This window comes from Pongo pygmaeus, chromosome 20 (assembly GCF_028885625.2).
Source record: "Pongo pygmaeus isolate AG05252 chromosome 20, NHGRI_mPonPyg2-v2.0_pri, whole genome shotgun sequence".
Taxonomy (NCBI): domain Eukaryota; kingdom Metazoa; phylum Chordata; class Mammalia; order Primates; family Hominidae; genus Pongo; species Pongo pygmaeus.
The window spans coordinates 55,096,802-55,121,468 of record NC_072393.2 but is presented as its reverse complement, the minus strand read 5'-3'; the positions used below and the strand labels follow the sequence as shown (position 1 = coordinate 55,121,468).

The window sequence follows — 24,667 nt, the reverse complement described above, 5'->3', positions numbered from 1 at the left end:
GCGATTTAAACCCAGCTCCTGTGAGCTGGGAACTCGGGAACCTGAGTCCGGGTAGTCCTCAGCTCTGCCATCCTTAGAGCCGCAGTCCCTAATTCCTTCAGACCAAGGGGTCCCGGCACCCAGCCCCTTCTCTCTCAGACCCAGAAGTCTAGCCTGAGCCCCCTCCTCCCTCAGGATCCTGACCCCAGCCCCCTTCTCCCTTAGACCCCGGAGGACTGCCCCCCAGCCCCCCTGTTCCCTTCATCCAAGCCTCTAACCCCTACTCCAAACTACGGGCTCCCAGTCCCCTCTTCCCCCTGAGCTAGGGGTCTGGGGCCTGAGTGCCCCCTACATCCCCGGCCCACCCCACCCCAGGTCCCAGAACTATGGACCTCGGCCGGGGCCTGCCCTTACACGCTTGGGCCCACAGTGGGTGGCATCTACACGGTGCTGCAGACGAAGGCGAAGGTGACGGGGGACGAATGGGGCGACAACTACTTCCTGGTGGGGCCGTACACGGAGCAGGGCGTGAGGACCCAGGTGGAACTGCTGGAGGCCCCCACCCCGGCCCTGAAGAGGACACTGGATTCCATGAACAGCAAGGGCTGCAAGGTGGGACATGGCCCAGCCCAGGGCAGAAGCGAGTGGACAGCCTGCCATTGGTGTGGGAGCCAGTGACGGAGAGCGGGCAGGGTGGACAGCCCCAGCCAGAGAGCAAGGCAGGCTTGGACATAGGAAGGAGGCGTGATAGGACACCCAGACAGATGCAGGGCCTGGAAGTGGGTGGGTGGATCCTAGACATGGGCGGATGGACAGACAGATGGCAAGTATGTGACAGACTGAGACGGAGATCCAAGAGGCCAAGGTCCTCAGACCCAGAGAGAAAGAGAGCAAGATCGAAAGACAGCCTGGTCAACATGGCAAAACCCCGTCTCTACTAAAAATACAAAAATTAGCTGGGTGTGGTGGCGGGCGCCTGTAATCCCAGCTACTCGGGAGGCTGAGGCAGGAGAATCGCTTGAACCCGGGAGGCGGAGGTTGCAGTGAGCTGCGATTGGGCCACTGCACTCCAGCCTGGGAGACGGAGCAAGACTCTGTCTCAGAAAAGAATGCCAGCCAGCCAGGCAGAGCTGGGGAGAAGTGGGCCTGGGGTCGGGAAGGAGCAGGATTCTGGAGCCTGAAGTTCAAGTTCACCCTCCACTTGCTGCCTGTGTGTCCTTGGCTAATGAACATGCTAATAGCATCTACCTTCTAGAGGTGCTGGGAGGAGGAAACAGTTAACAAGGATAAAGTGGTTAGTCGAGTTCTTGGCAAGAAGGTAGCACAGTATGTGGGCAGTGATTGTCATTGTTATTATGATCATCGTCATTATTGTTACTAACAGCCAAGCTTGGAGAGTGAGGGGGACAGGCAGACCAAGGGAGAAGGGTGGATGGAGCCACGGGCAAGAGTAATAGACAGACTAGGGACAGAAGAGAGGCCGCCAGATGTTTCAGAAAGTCAGTCCTAGAAGGAGAGAGAGGCATGGAGTATCAGGGAAGAGAGGAGAGGTCAGCGGACAGACCCACAGGACAGAGTCTGAGATGGGCAGATCAGGGATTAGAGAGGAGGGGGAGTTCCAGGGCCCCAGGATGAAGATTGAAAGAGACATGCTGTTGTCCAAGAAGAAAGCCATCAGGCGGCAGGGCTAAGGGACAGACAGGTCCAGGCTGGGGATGGAGAGGCACTGTGGTTCCTCTTATTCACAGCCTCTGGTTTGCGGTGGGGTCTGGAATCCATTCAGGCCCGACTGTGTCCCTGAGGGAACCCAGAACAGCCCAGTCCCTTCCTGAGGGCAGCTGCTTCCCACGTGCTGGGGGCCTAAGAATAGCCCCCCCCAGCAAAAGGGCAGACAACAGCTGGGAGGGGGAGGGACCTCAGAGCGAGGCTCCGGGCAGCAAAAAGCCAGGTCGGCGAGGAGCGGGGCTGCTTCTCTGCTGCTGTGGCAGCAGGCCCAGAACCAAGGCCATGGTCTCAGGGAGGAAAACAGCCAACTGGAGAAATGTGGCAGAGGCAGAAGTGAGACAGCAAGTTTTAGAAACACGGCAGTGGCTAGAAAAATGCAGCCCCAAGGCACGGACAGAGGATGGGCTATGTTAGAAATGTGTGGCGTGGCCGAGGGCGGTGGCTCATGCCTGGAATCCTAGCACTTTGGGAGGCCGAGGTGAGAGGATAGCTTGAGCCCAGGGGTTCCTGACCCGCCTGGGCAACATGGTGAAACTCTGTCTCTACTAAAAATACAAAAAATTACCCAGGCATGATGGTGTGTGCCTGTGATCCCAGTTACTCAGGAGGCTGAGATGGGAGGATGGGATGTGGAGACTGTAGTGAGCCGATTTTTTTTTTTTTTTTTTTTGAGATAGAATCTCGCTCTGTCGCTCTGTCTGGAGTGCAGTGGTGCAATCTCGACTCACTGCAACCTCCGCCTCCCGCGTTCAAGCAGTTCTCCTGCCTCAGCCTCCCAAGTAGCTGGGACCTCAGGTGCATGCCGCCACGCCCGGCTAATTTTTTGTATTTTAGTAGACACAGGGTTTCACCGTGTTGCCCAGGCTGGTCTCAAACTTCTGAGCTCAGGCAATCCGCCTGCCTCGGCCTCCCAAAGTGCTAGGATTACAGGCGTGAGCCACCGCGCCCAGTCCAGTGAGCCATAATTGCACCACTGCACTCCAGCCTGGGCGACTGGAGTGAGACCCTGTCAAAAAAAAAAAAAAAAAGGAAGAAAGAAAAAGGAGAGAGGGAGGGAAGGAGGGAGGGAAGGAAGGAAAGGAAGGAAAGGAACGAAGGAAAGGAAGGAAGGAAGGAAAGAAGGAAGGAGGCAGGCAGGCTCTGGACTACAAAATGGGCCTATGGATAGAGGAGAGAGGTCGCAGGTGACAGATATGTGACGAAAGGAACAGAAACAAGGCATCATGGGGAAGAAAAGTGGCAGCATGAACAGTAAGAGAATCATTACAGGCTGGGTGCAGTAGCTCACGCCTGTAATCCCAGCACTTTGGTAGGCTGAGGCCAGGAGTTTGAGACCAGCCCGGGCAACATGGTGAAACCTTGTCCTTACAAAAAATTTAAAAATTAGCCGGGATGTGATACCGTGTGCCTGTGGTCCCAGCTACGTGGGAAGCCGCATGCGGTGGGAGGACTGCTTGAGTCTGGGAGGTCGAAGCTTCAGTGAACCATAATTGCACCACTCCATTCCAGGCTGGAGGACACAGCAAGACCCTATCTCTGAAAATAAAAAAGAGCCTGGTTTGGTGGCTCACACTTCTAATGTCAACACTTTGGGAGGCTAAGCAGGAAAACTGCTTGAACGCAGTTCACGATCAGCCTGGGCAACATAGTGAGACCCCATCTCCACAAAAAATTAAAAAATCAGCCTGGCATGGAGGCCCACGCCTGTAGGAATTGAGGTGGGAGGATAGACTGAGCCAGGGAGGTTGAGGCTGCAGTGAACCGTGTTCATACCACTGCACTCCAGCCTGGGCAACAGGGCGAGACTCTGTCTTAAAACAAAAAAGAAGCATCCCATGGAAGGAATTAGCATCAGAAAGAAAAGAGTAGGAGATGCAGATGGTTGGTAAGAGAAAGGTGGCAGCAAGTACAGAAACAAGGCAGCAGGTAGGAGAAATGATTTGCAGAGTGGCCAGACAGGGCAGTGGGGGCATAGACACAGGACATGTGACATATGTGGTTATAAGCAGAGAAAGGAGGCAGCGAGTAAGAGAAGGGTAGCAGTTATAGGAATTAAACAGGAGGCTGGGTGTGGTGGCTCACGCCTGTAATCCCAGCACTTTGGGACACCCAGGCGGGCGGATCATGAGGTCAGGAGATCGAGACCATCCTGGCTAACATGGTGAAACCCCGTCTCTACTAAAAATACAAAAAAAATTAGCCGGGCGTGGTGGCGGGCCCCTGTAGTCCCAGCTACTTGAGAGGCTGAGGCAGGAGAATGGCGTGAACCCGGGAGGCGGAGCTTGCAATGAGCCGAGATCATGCCACTGCACTCCAGCCTGGGCAACAGAGCCAGACTCCGTCTCAAGAAAAAAAAAAAAATTAGCCGGGTGTGGGGGTGGGTGCCTGTAATCCCAGCTACTTGGGAGGCTGAGGCAGGAGAATTGCTTGAACCCGGGAGGCAGAGGATGCAGTGAGCTGAGATTGTGCCACTGCACTCCAGCCTGGGCCACAGAGCGAGACTCCATCTCAAAAAAAAGAAAGAAAGTAAGTAAGCAGGGGGCAGGGAAAATATTGCAACAGAGATGGAAAAAATGTGTAGCAGGAATAAATCATGCAAATAGAGAAGTAAGGCTAAGGCAGCAGGTGAGAAATTAGTAGCAGATATGGAAACAGAAGGTAAGAGAGCTGAGGCTTAAGTCTAGACATCTGCCTGCAAATGGGAGAACCACAGATGCACGCAGATATGAGGTTGAAGCCCAGAACCTCCCTATGGTGCCTCCCCCACCCCATCCCAGGTGTATTTCGGGCGCTGGCTGATCGAGGGAGGCCCTCTGGTGGTGCTCCTGGACGTGGGTGCCTCAGCTTGGGCCCTGGAGCGCTGGAAGGGAGAGCTCTGGGATACCTGCAACATCGGGGTGCCGTGGTACGACCGCGAGGCCAACGACGCTGTCCTCTTTGGCTTTCTGACCACCTGGTTCCTGGGTGAGGTAGGCCCCGTCTGACACGTTCCACCCATACCTGAAACTACAATGACCATCAGCCCCTGGGCCAGAGGATGGGCTTCTCCCTGGGCATTTTGGGAGTCATAGGGTCCTTTAATCCAAGGATTAGCTCTGGCCTTTGAGGACATGGACATCCAGGGGCCCAGGCTCTACTCTCGATGCCAACTTCATTTACTCCAGTCTTCCAAGCGTAGGGTTTCTAGCGCAAAGTGAGGCTGGCGGGCTTGCCCGAGGAATTCTGGGAGTTGTAGTTCTCTAGTGTGATATCACTGGACTCAGCTCTCAGATGCTGCCCTGGATGCTTATGAATCCCCAGCCTGACCTGGTTTTGACCCCCTTCTAGGTTTTAAAAGGCTCAAGAAGCTTAGTTTCCAGGCTGAGCACGGTGGCTAATGCCTGTAATCCCAGCACTTTGGGAGGCCGATGGGGGAAGATCACCTGAGGCCAGGAGTTCAAGATGGCCAAACCTCGTCTTTACTAAAAATACAAAAAAATTAGCTGGGCGTGGTGGTGGGCACCTGTAATCCCAAATCCCAGCTACTTGGGAGGCTGAGACAGGAGAATTGCTTGAACCTGGGAGGCGGGAATTGCAGTGAGCTGAGATCGCATCACGGCACTGCAGCCTGGCCACAGAGTGAGACACTGTCTCAAAAAAAAAAAAAAAAGAGAAAAGAAAAAAAAAAGCAGCTTAATTTCTCATGCCCTGGGACAAATAATTCAGGAACTGGCTGCTCCTGTGGCATTCTGGGAGTTGTAGTCCTTTTGCCAATGTTGGGTGCAGACAGCGTACCCTTGAGACAAGGGGTCTTTAGAGACTATGTCCAGGACCTGGGGACATGAAAACTTCAGTCTGTCCAATCTAACCCTGCCAGGACTTAGATGGTTGGCCAAAAAATCCTCAGTTCCTGTCAACCCCTGAGGAGGCAGTCACTTGAGCCCAGAAGTTCAAGACCAGCCTGGGCTGCCTCAGGGATTTACAGGTCCCTGTCCGGTTGGGATTGCTGCAGTGGGCCGCTGCCCACTCTGTGCAGTAGTGGTGACAGATTTACCTCTCCCCGAGTCCTTGTCCCTACTGGGGATTGCCGATTCTCTTCCCAACACTCGTGGAGACAGCGGCCCTGTCCCTGTTGCCCACAGTTCCTGGCGCAGAGTGAGGAGAAGCTACACGTGGTTGCTCACTTCCATGAGTGGTTGGCAGGCATTGGACTCTGCCTGTGTCGTGCCCGGCGACTGCCTGTAGCAACCATCTTCACCACCCATGCCACGCTGCTGGGGCGCTACCTGTGTGCCGGTGCCGTGGACTTCTACAACAACCTGGAGAACGTGAGCTGGGACCGTGGCAGATGGGGGACCGCGAGGATGCCAGGGAAACCCAAAGCTCTGGGGGGCCCAAGGGGATGGCGCCCCCTCTTCTCCCAGGATCCAGGAGTCCAAGTCCCCAGACCCCTCCTACCTCAGACCCAGGAATCCAGCCCCCAGCACCAATTTCTCTTAGGACCCCAGTGTCTGGACCTCCAGAGTCTTCTCCCCAGTCCTTCTAACCAGACTGCTGTCCCCTCCATGCAGTTCAACGTGGACAAGGAAGCAGGGGAGAGGCAGATCTATCACCGCTACTGCATGGAAAGGGCGGCAGCCCACTGCGCTCACGTCTTCACTACTGTGTCCCAGATCACCGCCATCGAGGCACAGTACTTGCTCAAGAGGAAACCAGGTAGGGGCTGGGCTGAAGTCCCCAGATGTGAATGAGGTAGGCAGCTGTCTATGCCAAAGCCAGTTGCTCCTCACCCCAAGAAGCCCACTGTAAGCTGAAATAGCATCAACCGAAAATGTATTTCGGCTGGGCACGGTGGCTCACACCTGTAATCTCAGCACTTTGAGAGGCCAAGGCAGGAGAACCCCTTGAGCCCGGGAATTTGAGACCAGTCTGGGCAACACGGCGAATCCCTGTCTAAAAAATTCACCAGACATTGTGGTGTGTGCCTGTATCCCTAGCTACTCAGGAGGCTGAGGTGGGAGGACTGCTCGAGCCTAAGAGGTCAACGGTGCAGTGAGCTGTGATCGTGCCATTGCATGATTTGGGTGGCCTGGAAAGACCCTGTCACAGCCTGGGTGACACAGTGAGACCCTGTCTCAAAAAATAAAAAAATGCATTTAATACACCTAACCTACTGAACATCATAGCTTAGGCTAGTATACCTTAAATGTGCCCAGAACACTTTATGTTAGCCTACGACTGGGCAAAATCATCCAATGCAAATCTGTTTTATTTTATTTTGTTGTTATTTATTTATTTATTTTTGAGATGGAGTCTCGCTCTGTCGCCCAGGCTGGAGTGCAGTGACGCTATCTCAGCTCACTGCAAGCTCCACCTCCCAGGTTCACGCCATTCTCCTGCCTCAGCCTCCCAAGTAGCTGGGACTACAGGCGCCCGCCACCATGCCTGGCTAATTTTAATACAAACCTATTTTGTCATAAAGTGTTGAATAGGCCGGGTGCAGTGGCTCACACCTGTAATCCCAACACTTTGGGAGGCCGAGGCGGGCAGATCACGAGGTCAGGAGATCGAGACCAGCCTGGCCAACATGGCGAAACTCCATCTCTACTAAAAATACAAAAATTAGCCAGGCGTGGTGGTGGGTGCCTGTAATCCCAGCTACTCGGGAGGCTGAGGCAGGAGAATCACTTGAACCCGGGAGGCAGAGGTTGCAGTGGGCTGAGATTGCACCACTGCACTCCAGCCTGGATGACAGAGTAAGACTCTGTCTCAAAAAAAAAAAAAAAAAAAAGTGTTGAATATCACAAAATCCAAAATTGGACACGTGTGGATGTGTGTAACTTTCACACCATCATAAGGTTGAAAAATCATAACTTGGCTGGGCACAGTGGCTTACACCTGTAATCCCAGCACTTTGGAAGGCTGAGGTGGGCAGATCACCTGAGGTCATGTGCTCAAGACCAGCCTGGCCAACATTGTGAGACCCCCCTCTCTACCAAAAATACAAAAATTAGCTGGGCATGGTGGCAGGCGCCTGTAATCCCAGCCACCCAGCTACTCCGGAGGCTGAGGCAGGAGAATCTCTTGAACCCAGGAGGCAGAGGTTGTAGTGAGCCAAGATTGCACCATTGCACTCCAGCCTGGACAACAAGAGCGAAACTCTGTCTCGAAAAGAAAAATCATAACTTGGACCATCCTAAGTCCTAAGCTGGGGACCATCAGTTACAATTTTTTTTCCTGAAGAATAGAGAACTACAGCTTCCAGAAGGCTGTGGGGGTGGTGACCTGTATTTGAGGCTCTCTGACTATATACTCTGGAGGCTAATGGGAGGTAAATTTCTTTCATATTAATTTCAGATATGATAAAATTCTGTAATTGGCTAATGTAGATTGGTCTTATGAAAGGGAATGGAAGATCAGTGGACTTTGCTTTTGAGAAAGGTTAGGTCGGAACTGGGCATTCTTCCCAGCCCTTAGTATCCGTTCTCAGTGCGTATAAGGTGAGAACTACAACTCCCAGAAAGCCTTTGACTGGTTAGCTCCATATGTTCCAGAACTTTGCCCTAGGTGCTGATGGGGGTTGTAGTTTTTCGTTGATATACTTTAATTTCTATGAGGAGAAGAAATGATTAGGTCCCTGTAAGAAGCTTGGAAGTAGAGGATATATCCTAGGAGAAGCAGGACTTCGGGGATGTTTAATCATTTCCATCTCAGGGTGGGCCAAGAGGAAACAAAAGAACTACAACTTTCCCAGAATCACCAGTGTGGATCAGATCCCTGTTAGCCATTTGCAGTAGCTGAGGAGACTTATACTTGTGCTTGTGAACCTAAGCAAGTAATATTAGGCAAGAAGGCATCTTGGAGTCAGGGTATGTGTGTCACCAAGGGAACTGGCCAGGCATGGTGGCTCACACCTGTAATCCCAGCACTTTAGGAGGCCAGGGCAGGAAGACTGCTTGAAGCCAGGAGTTTGAGATCAGCCTGGGCAACATGACAAGACCCCATCACTACAAAAGTAAAATCAATAAATTAGCCGGGTGTGGTAGTGCACGCCTGTAGTGCCAGCTACTCGGGAGGCTGAGGAGGGAGGATTGCTTGAGCCCAGGAGGTCAGGGATGCAATGAGCTATGATTGTGCCACTGCTCTCCAGCCTGAGCGACAGAGAGAAACCCTGTCTCCAAAAACAAACACAAAAGGCGGGAGGGGGGACCTCATAGGAACGCTCTTGAAACAAAAAAATTGCAAAAGGCAAAGGGTGTTTTCTTCATTTATTCATTCGACCACAACATTGATCTGAATGAACAAATAAAACATGGGACCCTCACCCCCAATCCCAGATATTGTGACCCCCAATGGGCTGAATGTGAAGAAGTTTTCTGCCATGCATGAGTTCCAGAACCTCCATGCTCAGAGCAAGGCTCGAATCCAGGAGTTTGTGCGGGGCCATTTTTATGGGTACGTGGGGCATATACCTAGGTCTTAAGAGAGGAGGGCGTTGGGAGCCTAACCATCTAGGTCTGGGGGAGGGGGCAGCTGGGGGCCCAGACTCCTGGGTCTGAGGGAGGGGGCACCTGGGTATTCGGCCTCCTTAATTCTTGAGCGCCGGAACAATGGGCTGAGGATTAAAGGAAATCTCCATCTAAAGAGAAGAACTACAACTCCCAGGAGGCCCCATGATGCCTCTGTATTACCTAAGACATCCTCTGCCCCCCACCCGTAACTTCTGGGATTTGTAGTTTTGAGGCCAGGGCTAGCGGGTGAGGGCTTTGGGCTTTACCGTGCCTTGTGGGTTCTTTAGGCATCTGGACTTCAACTTGGACAAGACCTTGTACTTCTTTATCGCCGGCCGCTATGAGTTCTCCAACAAGGGTGCCGACGTCTTCCTGGAGGCCTTGGCTCGGCTCAACTATCTGCTCAGAGTGAGGCCTGGGCTATGAGGGGACAGAGGGAGGGTAAGCAAAGCAGTTTATAACTAGGGAGAACAGCCAGGTGCAGTGGCTTACGCCTGTAATCCCAACACTTTCAGAGGCCAAGGCGGGTGGATCACTTGAGCCCAGGAGATGGAGACCAGCCTGGGCAACATGGTGAAACCCCATCTCTACAAAAAATACAAAAATTAAATTAGCCAGGCATGGTGGCTCACACCTGTAGTCCCAGCTACTCGGGAGGGTGAACGGGGAGGATCACGTGAGCCCGGGAGGTGGAGGTTGCAGTGAGCCGAGATCACATCACTGCACTCCAGCCTGGGTGACGGAAAAAGACGCTGTCTCAAAAACAAAACAAAACAAAAAATAACAGAACAGAAACCCAAGAAGCCAGGCAGATGGGGGTAGGAAAGCCCCTGCGTGTGGTGGGGGGCTGTGAGGGGAGTATAGAGACCCAGAAAGAAGGTCAGAGTCCAGGTGGGGACTGTCCTATAATTCTCCTTGACAGGAAGGGGTATGGCAGGATCCCAGTGGTCTTGGCAGAAAGGCTGGCTGGTTCCAGGCTTCCCCCACATGATCCTGGCCTCCCCCTCCTTTCTTTCTGCGCAGGTGAACGGCAGCGAGCAGACAGTGGTTGCCTTCTTCATCATGCCAGCGCGGACCAACAATTTCAACGTGGAAACCCTCAAAGGCCAAGCCGTGCGCAAACAGCTTTGGTCAGCAGCCCTCGCTCCGGCCCCTGGCCCAGCCCACTCCCAGCTGCATGCTTTGGGTCCCGTGTTTCTCCTAGAGTCTCAGTCTTTTTTTTTTTTTTTTTTTTTTTTTTTTGAGACAATCTCACTCTGTTGCCCAGGCTGGAGTATAGTGGCGCGATCTTGGCTCACTGCAACCTCTACTTCCTGGGTTCAAGCAATTCTCCTGCCTCAGCCTCTCGAGTAGCTGGGACTACACGTGCGCACCACCATGCCCAGCTAATTTTTGTATTTTCAGTAGAGATGGGGTTTCACCATGTTGGCCAGGCTGGTCTCAAACTCCTGACCTTGTGATCTGCCCGCCTCAGCCTCCCAAAGTGCTGGGATTACAGGCATGAGCCACAGTGCCCAGCCCTCTTTTTTTTTATTATTTTTTTGAGATGGAGTCTTGCTCCTTCGCCCACTACCACACCTGGCTCATTTTTTTTTTTTTTGAGACAGAATCTCGTTCTGTCGCCCAGGCTGGAGTGCACTGGCACTATCTCAGCTCACTACAAGCTCCACCTCCCGGGTTCATGCCATTCTCCTGCCTCAGCCTCCCGAGTAGCCGGGACTACAGGCGACCGCCACCACGCCCGGCTAATTTTTTGTAGTTTTAGTAGAGATGGGGTTTCATCATGTTGGCCAGGCTGGCCTCGAACTCCTGAGCTCAAGCGATCCACCTGTGTCAGCCTCCCAAAGTGCTGGAGTTACAGGCGTGAGCCACCATGCCCAGTCCTGGGGTCTCAGTTTTGTCATCTGTAACATTATCAACCTGCCCCATTGATTCCTAGTGAAGTCACTTCCTTGTGACATTTCCAGCTTGGGGGCAGTAAGAAGGCACAGGCAGGAAATGTGTGACAGTGTGACCAGGGTGCTGATATCAAACCATGGAGGTTTCACTCATGCCACCGACCCTCACTGGCTTGGTCAGTTCAGGCAAACCACCGCCCCTGTCTGAACCTCAGTTTATTTTTCTTTTCTCTTTCTTTTCTTTTTTTGAGACTAGTCTCACTGTGTCACCCAGGCTGGAGTGTAGTGGCACGATCTCAGCTCACTGCAACCTCCACCTCCTGGGTTCAAGCAATTCTTCTGCCTCAGCCTCTCGAGTAGCTGGGACTACAGGTGCACACCACCATGCCCGGCTAATTTTTGTATTTTCAGTAGAGACAGGGTTTCACCACGTTGGCCAGGCTGGTCTCAAACTCCTGACCTCATGATCTGCCCGCCTCAGCCTCCCAAAGTGCTGGGATTACAGGCGTGAGCCACCATGCCCGGCCCTCTTTTTTTTTTTTTTTTTTTTGAGATGGAGTCTTGCTGTCGCCCAGGCTGGAGTGCAATGGCATGATCTCGGCTCACTGCAACCTCCGCCTCCTGGGTTCAAGCGATTTTCCTGCCTCAGCCTCTTAAGTAGCTGGGACTACAGGGGTGTGCCACCACACCTGGCTAACTTTTTATTTTTATTAGAGATAGGGTTTCACTATGTTGGCCAGGCTGGTCTCAAACTCCTGACCTCAGGTGTTCCATCTGCGTCGGCTTCCCAAAGTGCTGGGATTCCAGGCGTGAGCCACCACGCCTAGCCTTTTTTTGTATTTTTAATGGAGATGGGGTTTCACCATGTTGGCCAGGCTGATCTCGAACACCTGACCTCAGGTGATCCAGCCACCTTGGCATCCCAAAGTGCTGGGATTACAGGGGTGAGCCACTGTGCCCAGCTTAGTTTCTTTTTCTTTTCTCTGATTTTTTTTTTTTTTTTTTTTTTTTTTTTTTTTTGAGACAGAGTCTCACTTTATCGCCCAGGCTGGAGTGTAGTGGCGTGATCTCGGCTCACTGCAACCTCCGCCTCCCAGTGAAGCTCAGTTTCTTCATCTGTAAAACCGTTCATTCATTAGCAGCAGATAGTCACTGAGCATCTACTATGTGCTGGGTAATTTTTATATTTTTAGCACCGATGGGATTTCACCATGTTGACCAGGCTGGTCTTGAACTCCCGACCTCAAGTGACCTGCCCTCCTCATGTATTCCAGGTCCTGGGAATACAGCTGTGAACCAGAAAGATCCCTTTCCTCATGGAGCTTGTATTCTAGAAAATCCTGTAGACAGAATTTACTTTCGGGCAAAAATAAAGCAGAACTGGAATATGAGACGGGGTTGTCAGGACAGGCCACACTGAGCAAGTGCTGTTGGGCAGAGATGAGGAAAGGTGACGAGGGAGCAAGCCCTGTAGGTATCTGAGGAACAGCAAACACGAAGGCCCTGAGGCATGATTGAGACGCGGTGGGGAGTCCCGTGGGCCTGGAGCGGCATGTCTCATAGAGAAGCGGAAGAAAGTGAGGCAAGATGGGGGGCACCTGTAGTCCCAGCTACCCAGGAGGCTGAGGCAGAAGGATCATTTTGGCCCTGAAGGTTGAGGCTGTAGTGAGGCATGATTGCGCCACTGCACTCCAGCCTAGGCAACAGAGTGAGACTCTGTCTCAAAAAAATAAAAAAGAAGTCGGGTGTGGTGGCTCACACCTGTAATCCCAGCACTTTGGGAGGCCGAGGCGGGTGGATCACCTGAGGTCAGGAGTTTGAGACCAGCTTGACCAACATGGTGAAACCCGTCTTCACTAAAAATAAAAAAAATTAGCTGGGTGTGGTGACACACATCTGTAGTCCTAGCTACTCGAGAGGCTAAGCAGGAGAATCGCTCGAACCCAGGAGGCAGAGATTGCAGTAAGCCAAGATCGCGCCAATGCACTCCAGCATGGGTGACAGTGAGACTCAGTCTCAAAAAAAAGAAAGAAAGAAAGAAAGAGACTGGGTGCAGTGGCTCACACCTGTAATCCCAGCACTTTGGGAGGCTGAAGAGGCTGGGTGCGGTGGCTCACACCTGTAATCCCAGCACTTTGGGAGGCTGAGGAGGGCAGATCACGAGGGCAGGAGTTCGAGACCAGCCTGGTCAACGTGGTGAAATCCCATCGGTACTAAAAATATAAAAATTAGCCAGATGTGGTGGCACACACTTGTAATTGCAGCTACTCAGGAGGCTGAGGCAGGAGAATTTCTTGAACCTAGAAAGTGGCGGAGATTGCACCATCCTGGGCAACAGAGCAAGACTCTGTCTCAAAAAAAAAAAAAAAAAGAAAAGAAAAAAGAAAAAGAGACGAAAGAAGAAAGAAAAATAAATGCGGCCAGAGCTATGGGAGGATTTTAAGTAGAGGAGTGACCATGGGGCTGTCGTGTGACACTGCTAGCTTTACTTGTGTGCCTAAGTGGTCCTTTCTCAGAATCTTACTTTCTTTTCGTATAAAATGGGGCTTAGCATTGCCATCTGCAGGACAAGTACAAGTCCTAATAATAGTTGACATTTCTGGAAGGCTTGCCGTGTGTACTTTTTGGCATGACATCTTTGGGTCCTCATTGCAAACCTCTGAGGTTGATTCTATTTTCATCCTCCTCTGAAAAATGAGTCACTGCAGTCAGAGAGGGAAGGCCACCTGTCCCTGACCACACAGCTGATGTCGGGCACATGGGATCTAAGCCTTCCAGGGCCTGCCCCTGGGTCCCCATCCTCTAGCCTGGAGGCCCCAGGGCACGGCTTCCCTGCTCACACCTCAGTTTCCTTGCTACCCTAGAAACCTAAGAGTAGCTGGGCGCGGTGGCTCACGCCTGTAATTCCAGCACTTTGGGAGGCCAAGGTGGCCAATTACCAGCCAGAGGTCAGGAGTTCGAGACCAGCCTGGCCAACATGGTGAAACCCCGTCTCTACTAAAAATACAAAAAGTAGCCGGCCATGGTGGCAGGTGCCTGTAATCCCAGCTACTCAGGAGGCTGAGGCAGGAGAATTAATTGAACCTGGGAGGCAGAGGGTGCAGTGAGCCAAGATCACACCATTGCACTCCAGCCTGGGCGACACAGTAACTCTGTCAAAAAAAATAATAATAAATAAACTGCCGGGCGTGGTGGCTCACGCCTCTAATCTCAGTACTTTGGGAGGCCGAGGTGGGCAGATCACCTGAGATCGGGAGTTTAAGACCAGCCTGACCAACATGGACAAACCCCGTCTTTACTAAAAATACAAAATTACCCGGGCGTGGTGGCGCATGCCTGTAATCCCAGCTACTCGGGAGGCTGAGACAGGAGAATCGCTTGAATCCGGGAGGCAGAGGTTGCGGTGAGCTGAGATCACACCATTGCATTCCAGCCTGGGCAACAAGAGCCAAACTCCGTCTCAAAATAAACTAACTAACTAACTAAAGAAGCCTAACAGTAAATGACAGCTGGTGTGTGTGTGACCCTGTTGCTCTGCTTCCTCCAGGGACACAGCCAACACGGTGAAGGAAAAGTTCGGAAGGAAGCTTTACGAATCCTTACTGGTGTGAGTGCCCCACCCTCAGCCCTGTGCCCTCCTAGGCCCTGACTAACCCCTCTCATCACTCCGTTCTCACATGCACACCCCCGCTTGCCTTGCAGTGGGAGCCTTCCCGACATGAACAAGATGCTGGATAAGGAGGACTTCACTATGATGAAGAGAGCCATCTTTGCAACGCAGGTATGGACTGGACCTCTGTGCAGACAGATGGCAGTTCCTGGCAGCCCCAGAGGCAGCTTGCCACGCCAGCTCAGACCCCAGAGATTGCCGGGAGTGCTGCTTTCTCCCACAGCCCTTTATGAAGGGATCTATTCTGAGGTCCACAGAAGGGCACGTGCTGACTCGTACAACTTCAATTGCCGGAGGCACTTAGGGTGGGCTGTTTTGTGTGGCTTATTCTGCCACGAGGGTTGCTGGGAGGTGTGGTTTCTCTGGGACTCTGGGGTCAATGAGCAAAGGGAAGCTTATTTATTTATTTTTATTATATTTATTTATTTATTTATTTATTTTGAAATGGAGTCTCGCTCTGTCGCCCAGGCTGGAGTGCAGTGGCGCGATCTCAGCTCACTGCAACCTCTGCCTCCTGGGTTCAAGCGATACTTCTGCCTCAGCCTCCCAAGTACCTGGGGTTACAGGCACATGCCACCACACCCAGCTAATTTATGTATTTTTAGTAGAGACGAGATTTCACCATGTTGGCCAGGCCAGTCTCAAGCTCCTGACCTCAAGTGATCTGCCTGCCTCAGCCTCCCAAAGTGCTGGGTTTACAAGCGTGAGTCCCTGTGCCCAGCCCAAAGGGAAGTTTAAAAGGAAGTGTAGAAATTTAATAAAGGGCCAGGAGTGGTGGCTCACGCCTGTAATCTCAGCGCTTTGAGAGGCTGAGGCAGGAAGATCACTTGAGACCAGGAGGCTGAGGCTGCAGTGAGCCATGACTGTGCCACTGTACTCCAGCCTGGGGACAGAGCCAGATCCAACACTACCCCCCCGCCCCCGCTCCACCCCCAAAAGAAAGTCAAGGCCCGGCTTGGTAGCTCACACCTGTCAGTTTTCCCAGCACTTTGGGAGGCTGAGGTGGGAGGATCGCTTGAGCCCAGGAGTTTGAGACCAGCCTGGGCAACATGGCGAAACCCCGTCTCTACCAAAAATACAAAAATTAGCTGGGCATGGTGGTGTACACCTGTTATCCCAGCTACTTGGGAGGCTGAGGCCAGAGGATGCCTTGAGCTCAGGAAGTCGAGGCTGCAGTGAGCTATGATTATGCCACTGCACTCCAGACTGGGCAACAGAACGAGACGGACACATATAGACACACACACACGAAAGAAGGAAGAAAGAAAAGAAAAGGTCGAGACAGCCATAAAAGAATTACAACTCTCAGCTCTCCTTGGGCCTTGCTGCACACGGCTCCACGTCTGCCCCTAAAACTGCTGGGAGTGGTAGTTTTATCGGGCCACTTTAGGGACGGAGTCAGGAGGTGAGCAAAAGCACTCAGCATTCTCCAGAAAACATTGCAAACTCTCAGCAGCTGCGGTTTCTTATTCCAGAGGCTGTGTGTTGGTCCCCAGACACCCCTGGGAATTGTAGCTGCTTTAGATTCCTAACTTCAGAGAGAATTGGCATTTATAAAACTTACGGTCATTCTATTGAGTCTAGGTGCCCAAGAAACTACAACTCCCAGCAGCCCCTGCTGGCTTTCTGGGGCATTGACTCTTCCCTTGTCCAGAGGCTTCTGGGAGTTAGAGTTTTTTCATTCTCTGGGGGTCCAGGGACTTCAGTACTTGTGGTCTACATTGGTGAGCCATTTCCTGGGGAATGGAAACCTAGACAGCTAAGTTGTAGAAACAAAACGTGAACTGGTTTTGGCTAACCTATAATTTCCAATAGTCCCTAAAGCAGCCCACCTCATTGTGAATGTTTCTGCCATGGGGCTGCTGGGAGTTGTAGTTTCTCGGGCCCCTAGACTCAGTAGAGGGATGGTAAGTAAAGTCTTTAATGAGCTATGATGGAACAGTTGCAAAGAACTATACACCCCAGCAGTCCCCAGGACTTCCTATCACACTAGCTCTGTCTTGCTCCAGAGACTCTTGGAAATTGTGGTTTCTTTGGGCCTCTGTTACAGTTGGAGGTGAATTTTCTTTTTTTTCTTTTTTTTTTTTTTTTGAGACGGAGTCTCGCTCTGTCGCCCAGGCTGGAGTGCAGTGGCGCAATCTTGGCTCACTTCAACCTCCACCTCCCGGGTTCATGCCGTTCTCCTGCCCCAGCCTCCTGAGTAGCTGGGACTACAGCCGCCCACCACCACACCTGGCTAATTTTTTGTATTTTTAGTAGAGACGGGGTTTCACCGTGTTAGCCAGGATGGTCTCGATCTCCTGACCTCGTCATCCTCCTGCCTCGGCCTCCCAAAGTGCTGGGATTACAGGCGTGAGCCACCGCGCCCGGCGGTTGGAGGTGACTTTTCATAAGGAAACTACAACTCCCAGCAGTCTCCAAAGCTTGCTGCCATATTGGCACAGTCTCCACCCCCATTGCCTGGGGATAATTATACTTCCTTTGGGTTTCTTTAATAATAGAGCCCAGAGTACAGAACAAGGTAGCTGCAACTCCTCATAGTCCTTGGAGGTAAGGGAGTTGCTAACACGGCTTTGCCTCAAAGACAGCTGGGAATTGTAGTTCTTTTAAGCTCATGGTGGTTAAGGGAAAGAAAACCTTTCCAGGCCAGGTGTGGTGGCTCACGTCTGTAATCCCAGCACTTTGGGAGGCCGAAACGGGTGTATCACTTGAGCCCATGAGTTCGAGACCAACTTGGCCAACATAGTGAAACCCCATCTCTATTAAAAAAAATAATAATAATAGGCCGGGCGCGATGGCTCATGCCTGTAATCCCAGCACTTTGGGAGGCCGAGACGGGTGGATCACGAGGTCAGGAGATCAAGACCATCCTGGCTAACACGGTGAAACCCTGTCTCTACTAAAAATACAAAAAATTAGCCGGGCATGGCGGCAGGCGCCTGTAGTTCCAGCTACTCGGGAGGCTGAGGCAGGAGAATGGCATGATCCTGGGAGGCGGAGCTTGCAGTTAGCCAAGATTGTGCCACTGCATTCCAGCCTGGGTGACAGAGCGAGACTCTGCCTCAAAAATAAATAATAATAATAATAATTTAAAAGAAAAGAAAGAAAGAAAACCTTTACGGGTTGTACTAGTGGGAATCCACAACTCTTGGTGATCACTTGGGTTTGTTGCCCCACGGCCTGGTGCACTTGCGGTCTCCTTGGGTGCCCCAGGGTCAGCATGGCTCATGAGGAAGTAGGGAGTTCTCTGTCCCTTCCATGACCCCTTACCCTTCTTGTGGGTCCTGCAGCGGCAGTCTTTCCCCCCTGTGTGCACCCACAATATGCTGGATGACTCCTCAGACCCCATCCTGACCACCATCCGCCGAATCGGCCTCTTCAATAGCAGTGCCGACAGGGTGAAGGTGAGGGCATTTGGTCAGGGCTGGGTTGGGCATGGCAGAGGGAAGGGGTTGGGTCTTGGGCCTCACACAGTCCATTCCCCCATAAGTTTTATCGAAGGTATTGCTGTGGTTAGAAAAAACCCTGGCTTCTGAGGCAGACAGACCTGGGTTTGAACATTGGTCCTGCCAAACACATGCTGTGTGATGCTAGACAAGCTTTTTACCCTCTCTGGGACACCTTGGGATCTCAGGGCTTAGTTAAATAAGGCACTTGGGCTGAGTCCTTCTTTTTCACTACTAGGTGATTTTCCACCCGGAGTTCCTCTCCTCCACAAGCCCCCTGCTCCCTGTGGACTATGAGGAGTTTGTCCGTGGCTGTCACCTTGGAGTCTTCCCCTCCTACTATGAGCCTTGGGGCTACACGCCAGGTGAGTGTAGTGGGCAGAGGACAGCGTGGTCGTGGCATCCTAGACAGAGCTAGCATGTCTTGGGGCAAGGCACTGGCCTTCTCTGAGCCTGTTGCCTTCTTTGCAAAACAGGAACAATGGTAATCATCTGTTCTGCTACAGCGCGTGCTTTTGTGACAATAGCTCATGTATTGAGAAACTACAAGACTGGGTTTTGAGGACTAGTTAGCGTCAAATGGATGTCACAGTTCACACTGCTTTCTCCCAGTGCATGGGCATTTGGCCCCCCAAATAGCAGCAATGAAATGCACAGTTCACAAATACAGCCGAGTATGGCCAAGTCTCCTCGTAAGACATTCCCAGTGCCCATCAACTCCACCTTCCTCTTGTTGGTTCACATTAGCCAGTGTTTTTAAAGCTAAATAAGGCTGGGCGTGGTAGCTCACGCCTGTAATCCCAGCACTTGGGGAGGCCAAGATGGGCAGATCAGGAGGTCAGGAGTTTGAGACCAGCCTGGCCAATATGGTGAAACCCTGTCTCTACTAAAAATATAAAAATTAGCCAGGTGTGGTGGTACGCACCTGTAGTCCCAGCTACTCGGGAGGCTGAGGCAGAGAATTGCTTGAACTTGGGAGGTGGAGGTTGCAGTGAGCTGAGATCACGCCACTGCACTCCAGCAGTGCTGTGCTCTGGGTGACAGAGCGAGACTCCGTCTCGAAAAAAAAAAAAAAATTAAAGCTAAATAAGTGCCATTTCCTAATTTATTAGTAATTTAACAAGTCATGAAAACTGTGCTTTCATGATAATTAGAAGTCATGTGGTCAGCCCCAATTCCCTTTTTCCATAGGCCTTGTTTTATAGATAGATTGATAGATAGTATTAGTCTGTTTTCACACTGCTATAAAAAAAAAATATCCAAGACTGGGTAATTTATAACGGAAAGAGGTATAATTAACTCACAGTTCCACATGTCTGGGGAGGCGTCAGAAAGCTCAGTCATGGCAGAACGGGAAGAAAGAAGCTTCTTCGCATGGCAGCAGGAGAGAAAAGTATGTGAGGGTGCAGGAAAAACGAACATTTATAAAACCATGAGATCTCGTGAGAATTCACTCACTATCGTGAGAACAGCAGCGGGGGAACCACCCCCGTAATCCAATCATTTCCCTCCCTCGACACGTGGGGACTACATTTCGAGATGAAATTTGTGGGGAACACAGAGTCAAACTATATCATAGATATATATTTAATGCTTTTTACTATTTGTTTCTCTTTTGAGATGGGGGTATTACTCTGTTGCCCAGGCTCACCTGGAACTCCTAGGTTCAGGTGCTTCTGCCTCAGCCTCTTGAGTATCTGTCATTATAGGTGCACCCCACCATGCCTGACAGACCTATTATATTTAGTGCCTATTTTTGCAGTTTACAGAGGTTTTTAGGAAAACTTACATAAGAATTATAGATCAGGCCAGGCATGGTGGCTCATGCCTATAATCCCCACATTTTGGGAGGCCGAGGTGGGAGGATCACTTGAGGACAGGAGTTCGAGACCAGCCTGGCCAACATGGTGAAACCCTATCTCTACTAAAAATACAAAAATTAGCCGGGGGTGGTGGCAGGCACCTGTAATCCCAGCCCCTCGGGAAGTTGAGGTGAGAGAATCGTTTGAACCCCAGAGGCAGAGGTTGCAGTGAGCCGAGATCGCGCCACTGCACTCCAGCCTGGGCGACAGAGTCAGATCCTGTCTAAAATAATAATAATAATAATTATAGGTCAGGGGCAATGGCTCACACCTATAATCCTAGCATCTTGGAAGGCTGAGGTGGGAGGATAGCTTGAGCCCAGGAGTTCAAGACCAGCCTGGACAACATGGTGAGACCCTGTCTCTATAAAAGATTTTTTTTTTTCTTTTTTTTTTGAGACAGAGTCTTGCTCTATCGCCAGGCTGGAGTGCAGTGGCACAATCTTGGCTCACTGCAACCGCCTCCCGGGTTCAAGTGATTCTCCTGCCTCAGCCTCCAGAGTAGCTGGGACTACAGGCGCCCGCCACCACACCCAGATAATTTTTGTATTTTTAGTAGACACAGGGTTTCACCATGTTGGCCAGGATTTTTTTTTTTTTTTCTCTTCTTGACCTCGTGATCCACCCACCTTGGCCTCCCAAAGTGCTGGGATTACAGGCCTGAGCCACCGTGCCCGGCCTTTTTTTTAATTAGCCAGGCGTAGTGTTGTGTGCTTGTAGTGCTTGTAGTCCCAGCCACTTGGGTGGCTGAGATGGGAGGATTGCTTGAGCCTAGGAGGTCAAGGCTGCAGTGAGCTATGATCAAGCCACTGTCCTCCAGGTTGGGTGATAAAGTGAGACCTTGTCTCGAGAAAAAAAAAAAAGCATTGGGCCAGGCGTGGTGGCTCACGCCTATAATTTCACCACTTTGGGAAGCCAAGACGGATGGATCACCTGAGGACAGAAGTTCGAGACCTGCCTGGCCAACATGGTGAAACCCTGTCTCTACTAAAAAATACAATAATTAACTGGGCATGGTGGTGTGTGCCTGCAGTCCCAGCTACTCGGGTGGCTAAGGCACGAAAATCGCTTGAACCCGGGAGGTGAAGGTTGCAGTGAGCCGAGACTGTGCCACTGCACTACAGCTTGGGTGACAGAGTGAGAACCTGTCTCAAAAGAAAAAAAAAAAGCATAAAAATCCATCAAAAAATTATAATACATTTCTTGAACTATTTCTAAAGGTTGTTAAAGGTATTAAACAAGACGTACTAGATGCTCTGTACACAGGGATACTAATAATAAGAGACCTTATCTTACCCCCCCGTTAAAATAGACTAAGTCTGTACAAGATACTGGCACAAGAAAGGATCTTACAGGTTGTGACAATTAAGTAGAATGATGGACCTTGGCCTGATCCTACAGGTTGTGAGAGTTAAGTCAAATGGACATTGGGATGCTCAATAAATTAGCATCCTTATCTCCCAACTATAGACTTTCCCGCATCTTGGAGCAAGAGCAAGTAGTTCTCTTTTCTGAGCCTCTTAGCGTCCCCTCTGAGAAATAGGAAAATGCACAGCCTCGTTGTGGGGGCTCAACGAAGCTCCGCACAGCGCCTGGCACTTGGTACAGGCGCCAGTAGAGGGCGGTGTTGAGGCGTCTATTGCGATTATGACGGTAGGAGATGAGAGAAGCTAAGTGGGTCTCTCTCCTGCCTTCCCGCAGCTGAGTGCACGGTTATGGGAATCCCCAGTATCTCCACCAATCTCTCCGGCTTCGGCTGCTTCATGGAGGAACACATCGCAGACCCCTCAGCTTACGGTCAGCGCCCAGGCCCCTGAGGATTCTAGAAGGGGGCTTGAGAACAGTGACTCCTGGATCCTGGGAAGGAGGAGCTTGCACCCTTAGAGACCAGGGGCACCAGGAAATGGGGGGGCTCTCGGGCCGCTGGGAGAGGAGGGGTCCTGGTGCCACAGAGTCCTGGAGACCATGAAGATCTCCCCAGGATGTTTTCTGAACCTGGGTCCTGGCCTCCACAGGTATCTACATTCTCGACCGGCGGTTCCGCAGCCTGGATGATTCTTGCTCGCAGCTCACCTCCTTCCTCTACAGCTTCTGTCAGCAGAGCCGGCGGCAGCGTATCATCCAGCGGAACCGCACGGAGCGCCTCTCCGACCTTCTGGACTGGAAATACCTAGGCCGGGTAGGACCCCCACTTTCCTATCCTCTCCTGGCAAATCAGTCGCTCCTGGCTAGGGGTCTTAGGTGCAGGGCGAAGGGTCTCATCCTACTTGTAACAGTTGCTGTCCCTTTAAGCAATGAACCAGGCCGATCGCGATGGTAGCTCATGCTTGTAATCCCAGCACTTTGGGAGGCCTAACAGGGAGGATCGCATGAGCTCAGGAGTTAAGAGACCAACCTGGGCAACATTTTATTTCTACTAAAAATAAAAAAAATCAGCCGAGCGTGGTGGTGCGTGCCTGTAGTCCCAGCTACTGGGGAGGCTGAGGTGGTAGGGTCGCTTGAGCTCCGGAGGTTGAGGCTGTAGTGAGCCTTGATCAAACCCACTGCAGTCCATTCTAGAGTAACAGAGGAAGACCGTGTTTAAAAAGAAAAAAAGAACATTGATCAGGCGTTCTCATTTGCATAAGGGTGTGGCCAAAGAGGTGACTGACTTGAGAATTCGGCCCCTGTTTGAGGGGTGTGGCTCAGAAACTGTCCATTCACAGGTCTGCTTATCTACATAAGGGGTGGAGTCAGGTAGATGGATTATTTGCATGGGGTGCAGCAGTGTGCTCATCTGCATAAAGGGTGTGGCCAGGACCCCATCATCTTCCTGGGGGTGGGGCCTGGCTCTCACATCCTCTGCTCCCTCTCCTCCTTTCCCCTAGTACTATATGTCTGCGCGCCACATGGCGCTGTCCAAGGCCTTTCCAGAGCACTTCACCTACGAGCCCAACGAGGCGGATGCGGTGAGTGGACCCTGGATTTCTGCTTAGCCAGGAGCTAAAGGGCTGGGCTTCGGTGGGGTGGGGGTCCCTCCTGGAGTGGGAAGGCCTAGAGGTGGCTGGATGCCTGGGTGGGACTGTGAGGTCCTCAGCTCACCCTGGTTTGCACCCACATCCCCGTATGCAGGCCCAGGGTTACCGCTACCCACGGCCAGCCTCGGTGCCACCGTCGCCCTCGCTGTCACGACACTCCAGCCCGCACCAGAGTGAGGACGAGGAGGATCCCCGGAACGGGCCGCTGGAGGAAGACGGCGAGCGCTACGATGAGGACGAGGAGGCCGCCAAGGACCGGCGCAACATCCGTGCACCAGAGTGGCCGCGCCGAGCATCCTGCACCTCCTCCACCAGCGGGAGCAAGCGCAACTCTGTGGACACGGCCACCTCCAGCTCACTCAGCACCCCGAGCGAGCCCCTCAGCCCCACCAGCTCCCTGGGCGAGGAGCGTAACTAAGTCCGCCCCACCACACTCCCCGCCTGTCCTGCCTCCCTGCTCCAGAGAGAGGATGCAGAGGGATGCTGCTCCTAAACCCCCGCTCCAGATCCGCACTGGGTGTGGCCCCGCAGTGCCCCCACCCAGTCCGCCAAACACTCCAGCCCCTCCAGCTCCACTTTCCAAGTGTCCTGCACTCCAGAATCCACAAAGCCGTGCCTTTCTCTGGCTCCAGAATATGCATAATCAGCGCCCTGGAGTCCCCTGGGCCTGGACCGCTTCCCAGAGTCCAGGAATCTGCCATTACTCTGCAGTGGTGCCAGAGGTTTTAGGAAACCTGGCATGGTGCTTTCTGGTCTGGGGCTCCTAGAGCCCCCCATGTGGCTTACAAATTCTACAGCATACAGACCAGGCCACGCTCAGGCCCGGCGTGCGGGCCACCAAGTGCTGGAAACCACGTGGTGTCGCTGCGAATGGGGCAATCAAGTCCAGAGCCGGGGCACTTTCAGAGTTTGAAGGTAACTGAGAGCAGATGGTCCTCCATTTCAACTCCAGAAGTGGGGCTCTGGGAGGGGCTCATGTTCCAGCCCTCCCTGGCATGTCAGAGCCAGGCTCTGCCTGGAGGATCCCTCCATCCGGCTCCTGTCATCCCCTACACTTTGGCCAAGCAAGAGGTGGTAGAACCACTTGGCTGCTCATTCCTTCTGGAGGACACACAGTCTCGGTCCAGATGCCTTCCTGTCTTTCTGGCCCTTTCTGGACCAGATCCAACTCCTCCTTTCTAAATCTGAGATCTCCCTCCAGGGAATCCGCCTGCAGAGGACAGAGCTGGCTGTCTACCCCACCCCTAACCTGGCTTATTCCCAACCACTCTGCCCACTGTGAAACCACTAGGTTCTAGGTCCTGGCTTCTAGATCTGGAACCTTACCACGTTACTGCATACTGATCCCTTTCCCATGATCCAGAACTGAGGTCACTGGGTTCTAGAACCCCGACATTTACCTCGAGGCTCTTCCATCCCCAAACTGTGCCCTGCCTTCAGCTTTGGTGAAAGGGAGGGCGCCTCATGTGTGCTGTGCTGTGTCTGCACCGCTTGGTTTGCAGTTGAGAGGGGAGGGCAGGAGGGGTGTGATTGGAGTGTGTCCGGAGATGACATAAAAAAAATACATCTATATTTAAGAA

The 24,667-nt window shown here is 52.2% G+C and overlaps 1 protein-coding gene across 3 annotated transcripts in view; it reads left to right on the top strand.

The window, feature by feature from the left end:
• GYS1 (glycogen synthase 1) overlaps positions 1-24,667 on the top strand; it is a 26,370-nt gene extending 1,703 nt beyond the window's left edge. The window contains exons 2-16 of one of the 3 annotated variants that reach the window (XM_054464312.2): positions 410-591; positions 4,482-4,673; positions 5,826-6,011; positions 6,255-6,399; positions 9,021-9,138; positions 9,482-9,602; positions 10,218-10,324; positions 14,640-14,699; positions 14,795-14,873; positions 18,053-18,166; positions 18,447-18,573; positions 21,772-21,867; positions 22,086-22,249; positions 22,938-23,018; positions 23,182-24,667. In XM_054464312.2, the coding sequence (XP_054320287.1) occupies positions 410-591; positions 4,482-4,673; positions 5,826-6,011; positions 6,255-6,399; positions 9,021-9,138; positions 9,482-9,602; positions 10,218-10,324; positions 14,640-14,699; positions 14,795-14,873; positions 18,053-18,166; positions 18,447-18,573; positions 21,772-21,867; positions 22,086-22,249; positions 22,938-23,018; positions 23,182-23,505 (2,096 nt within the window). In that variant the 3' untranslated portion in view covers positions 23,506-24,667. The remainder of the gene's footprint in view (positions 1-409; positions 592-4,481; positions 4,674-5,825; positions 6,012-6,254; positions 6,400-9,020; positions 9,139-9,481; positions 9,603-10,217; positions 10,325-14,639; positions 14,700-14,794; positions 14,874-18,052; positions 18,167-18,446; positions 18,574-21,771; positions 21,868-22,085; positions 22,250-22,937; positions 23,019-23,181) is intronic. The other 2 variants (XM_054464313.2, XM_054464314.2) reach the window with 2 other exon arrangements.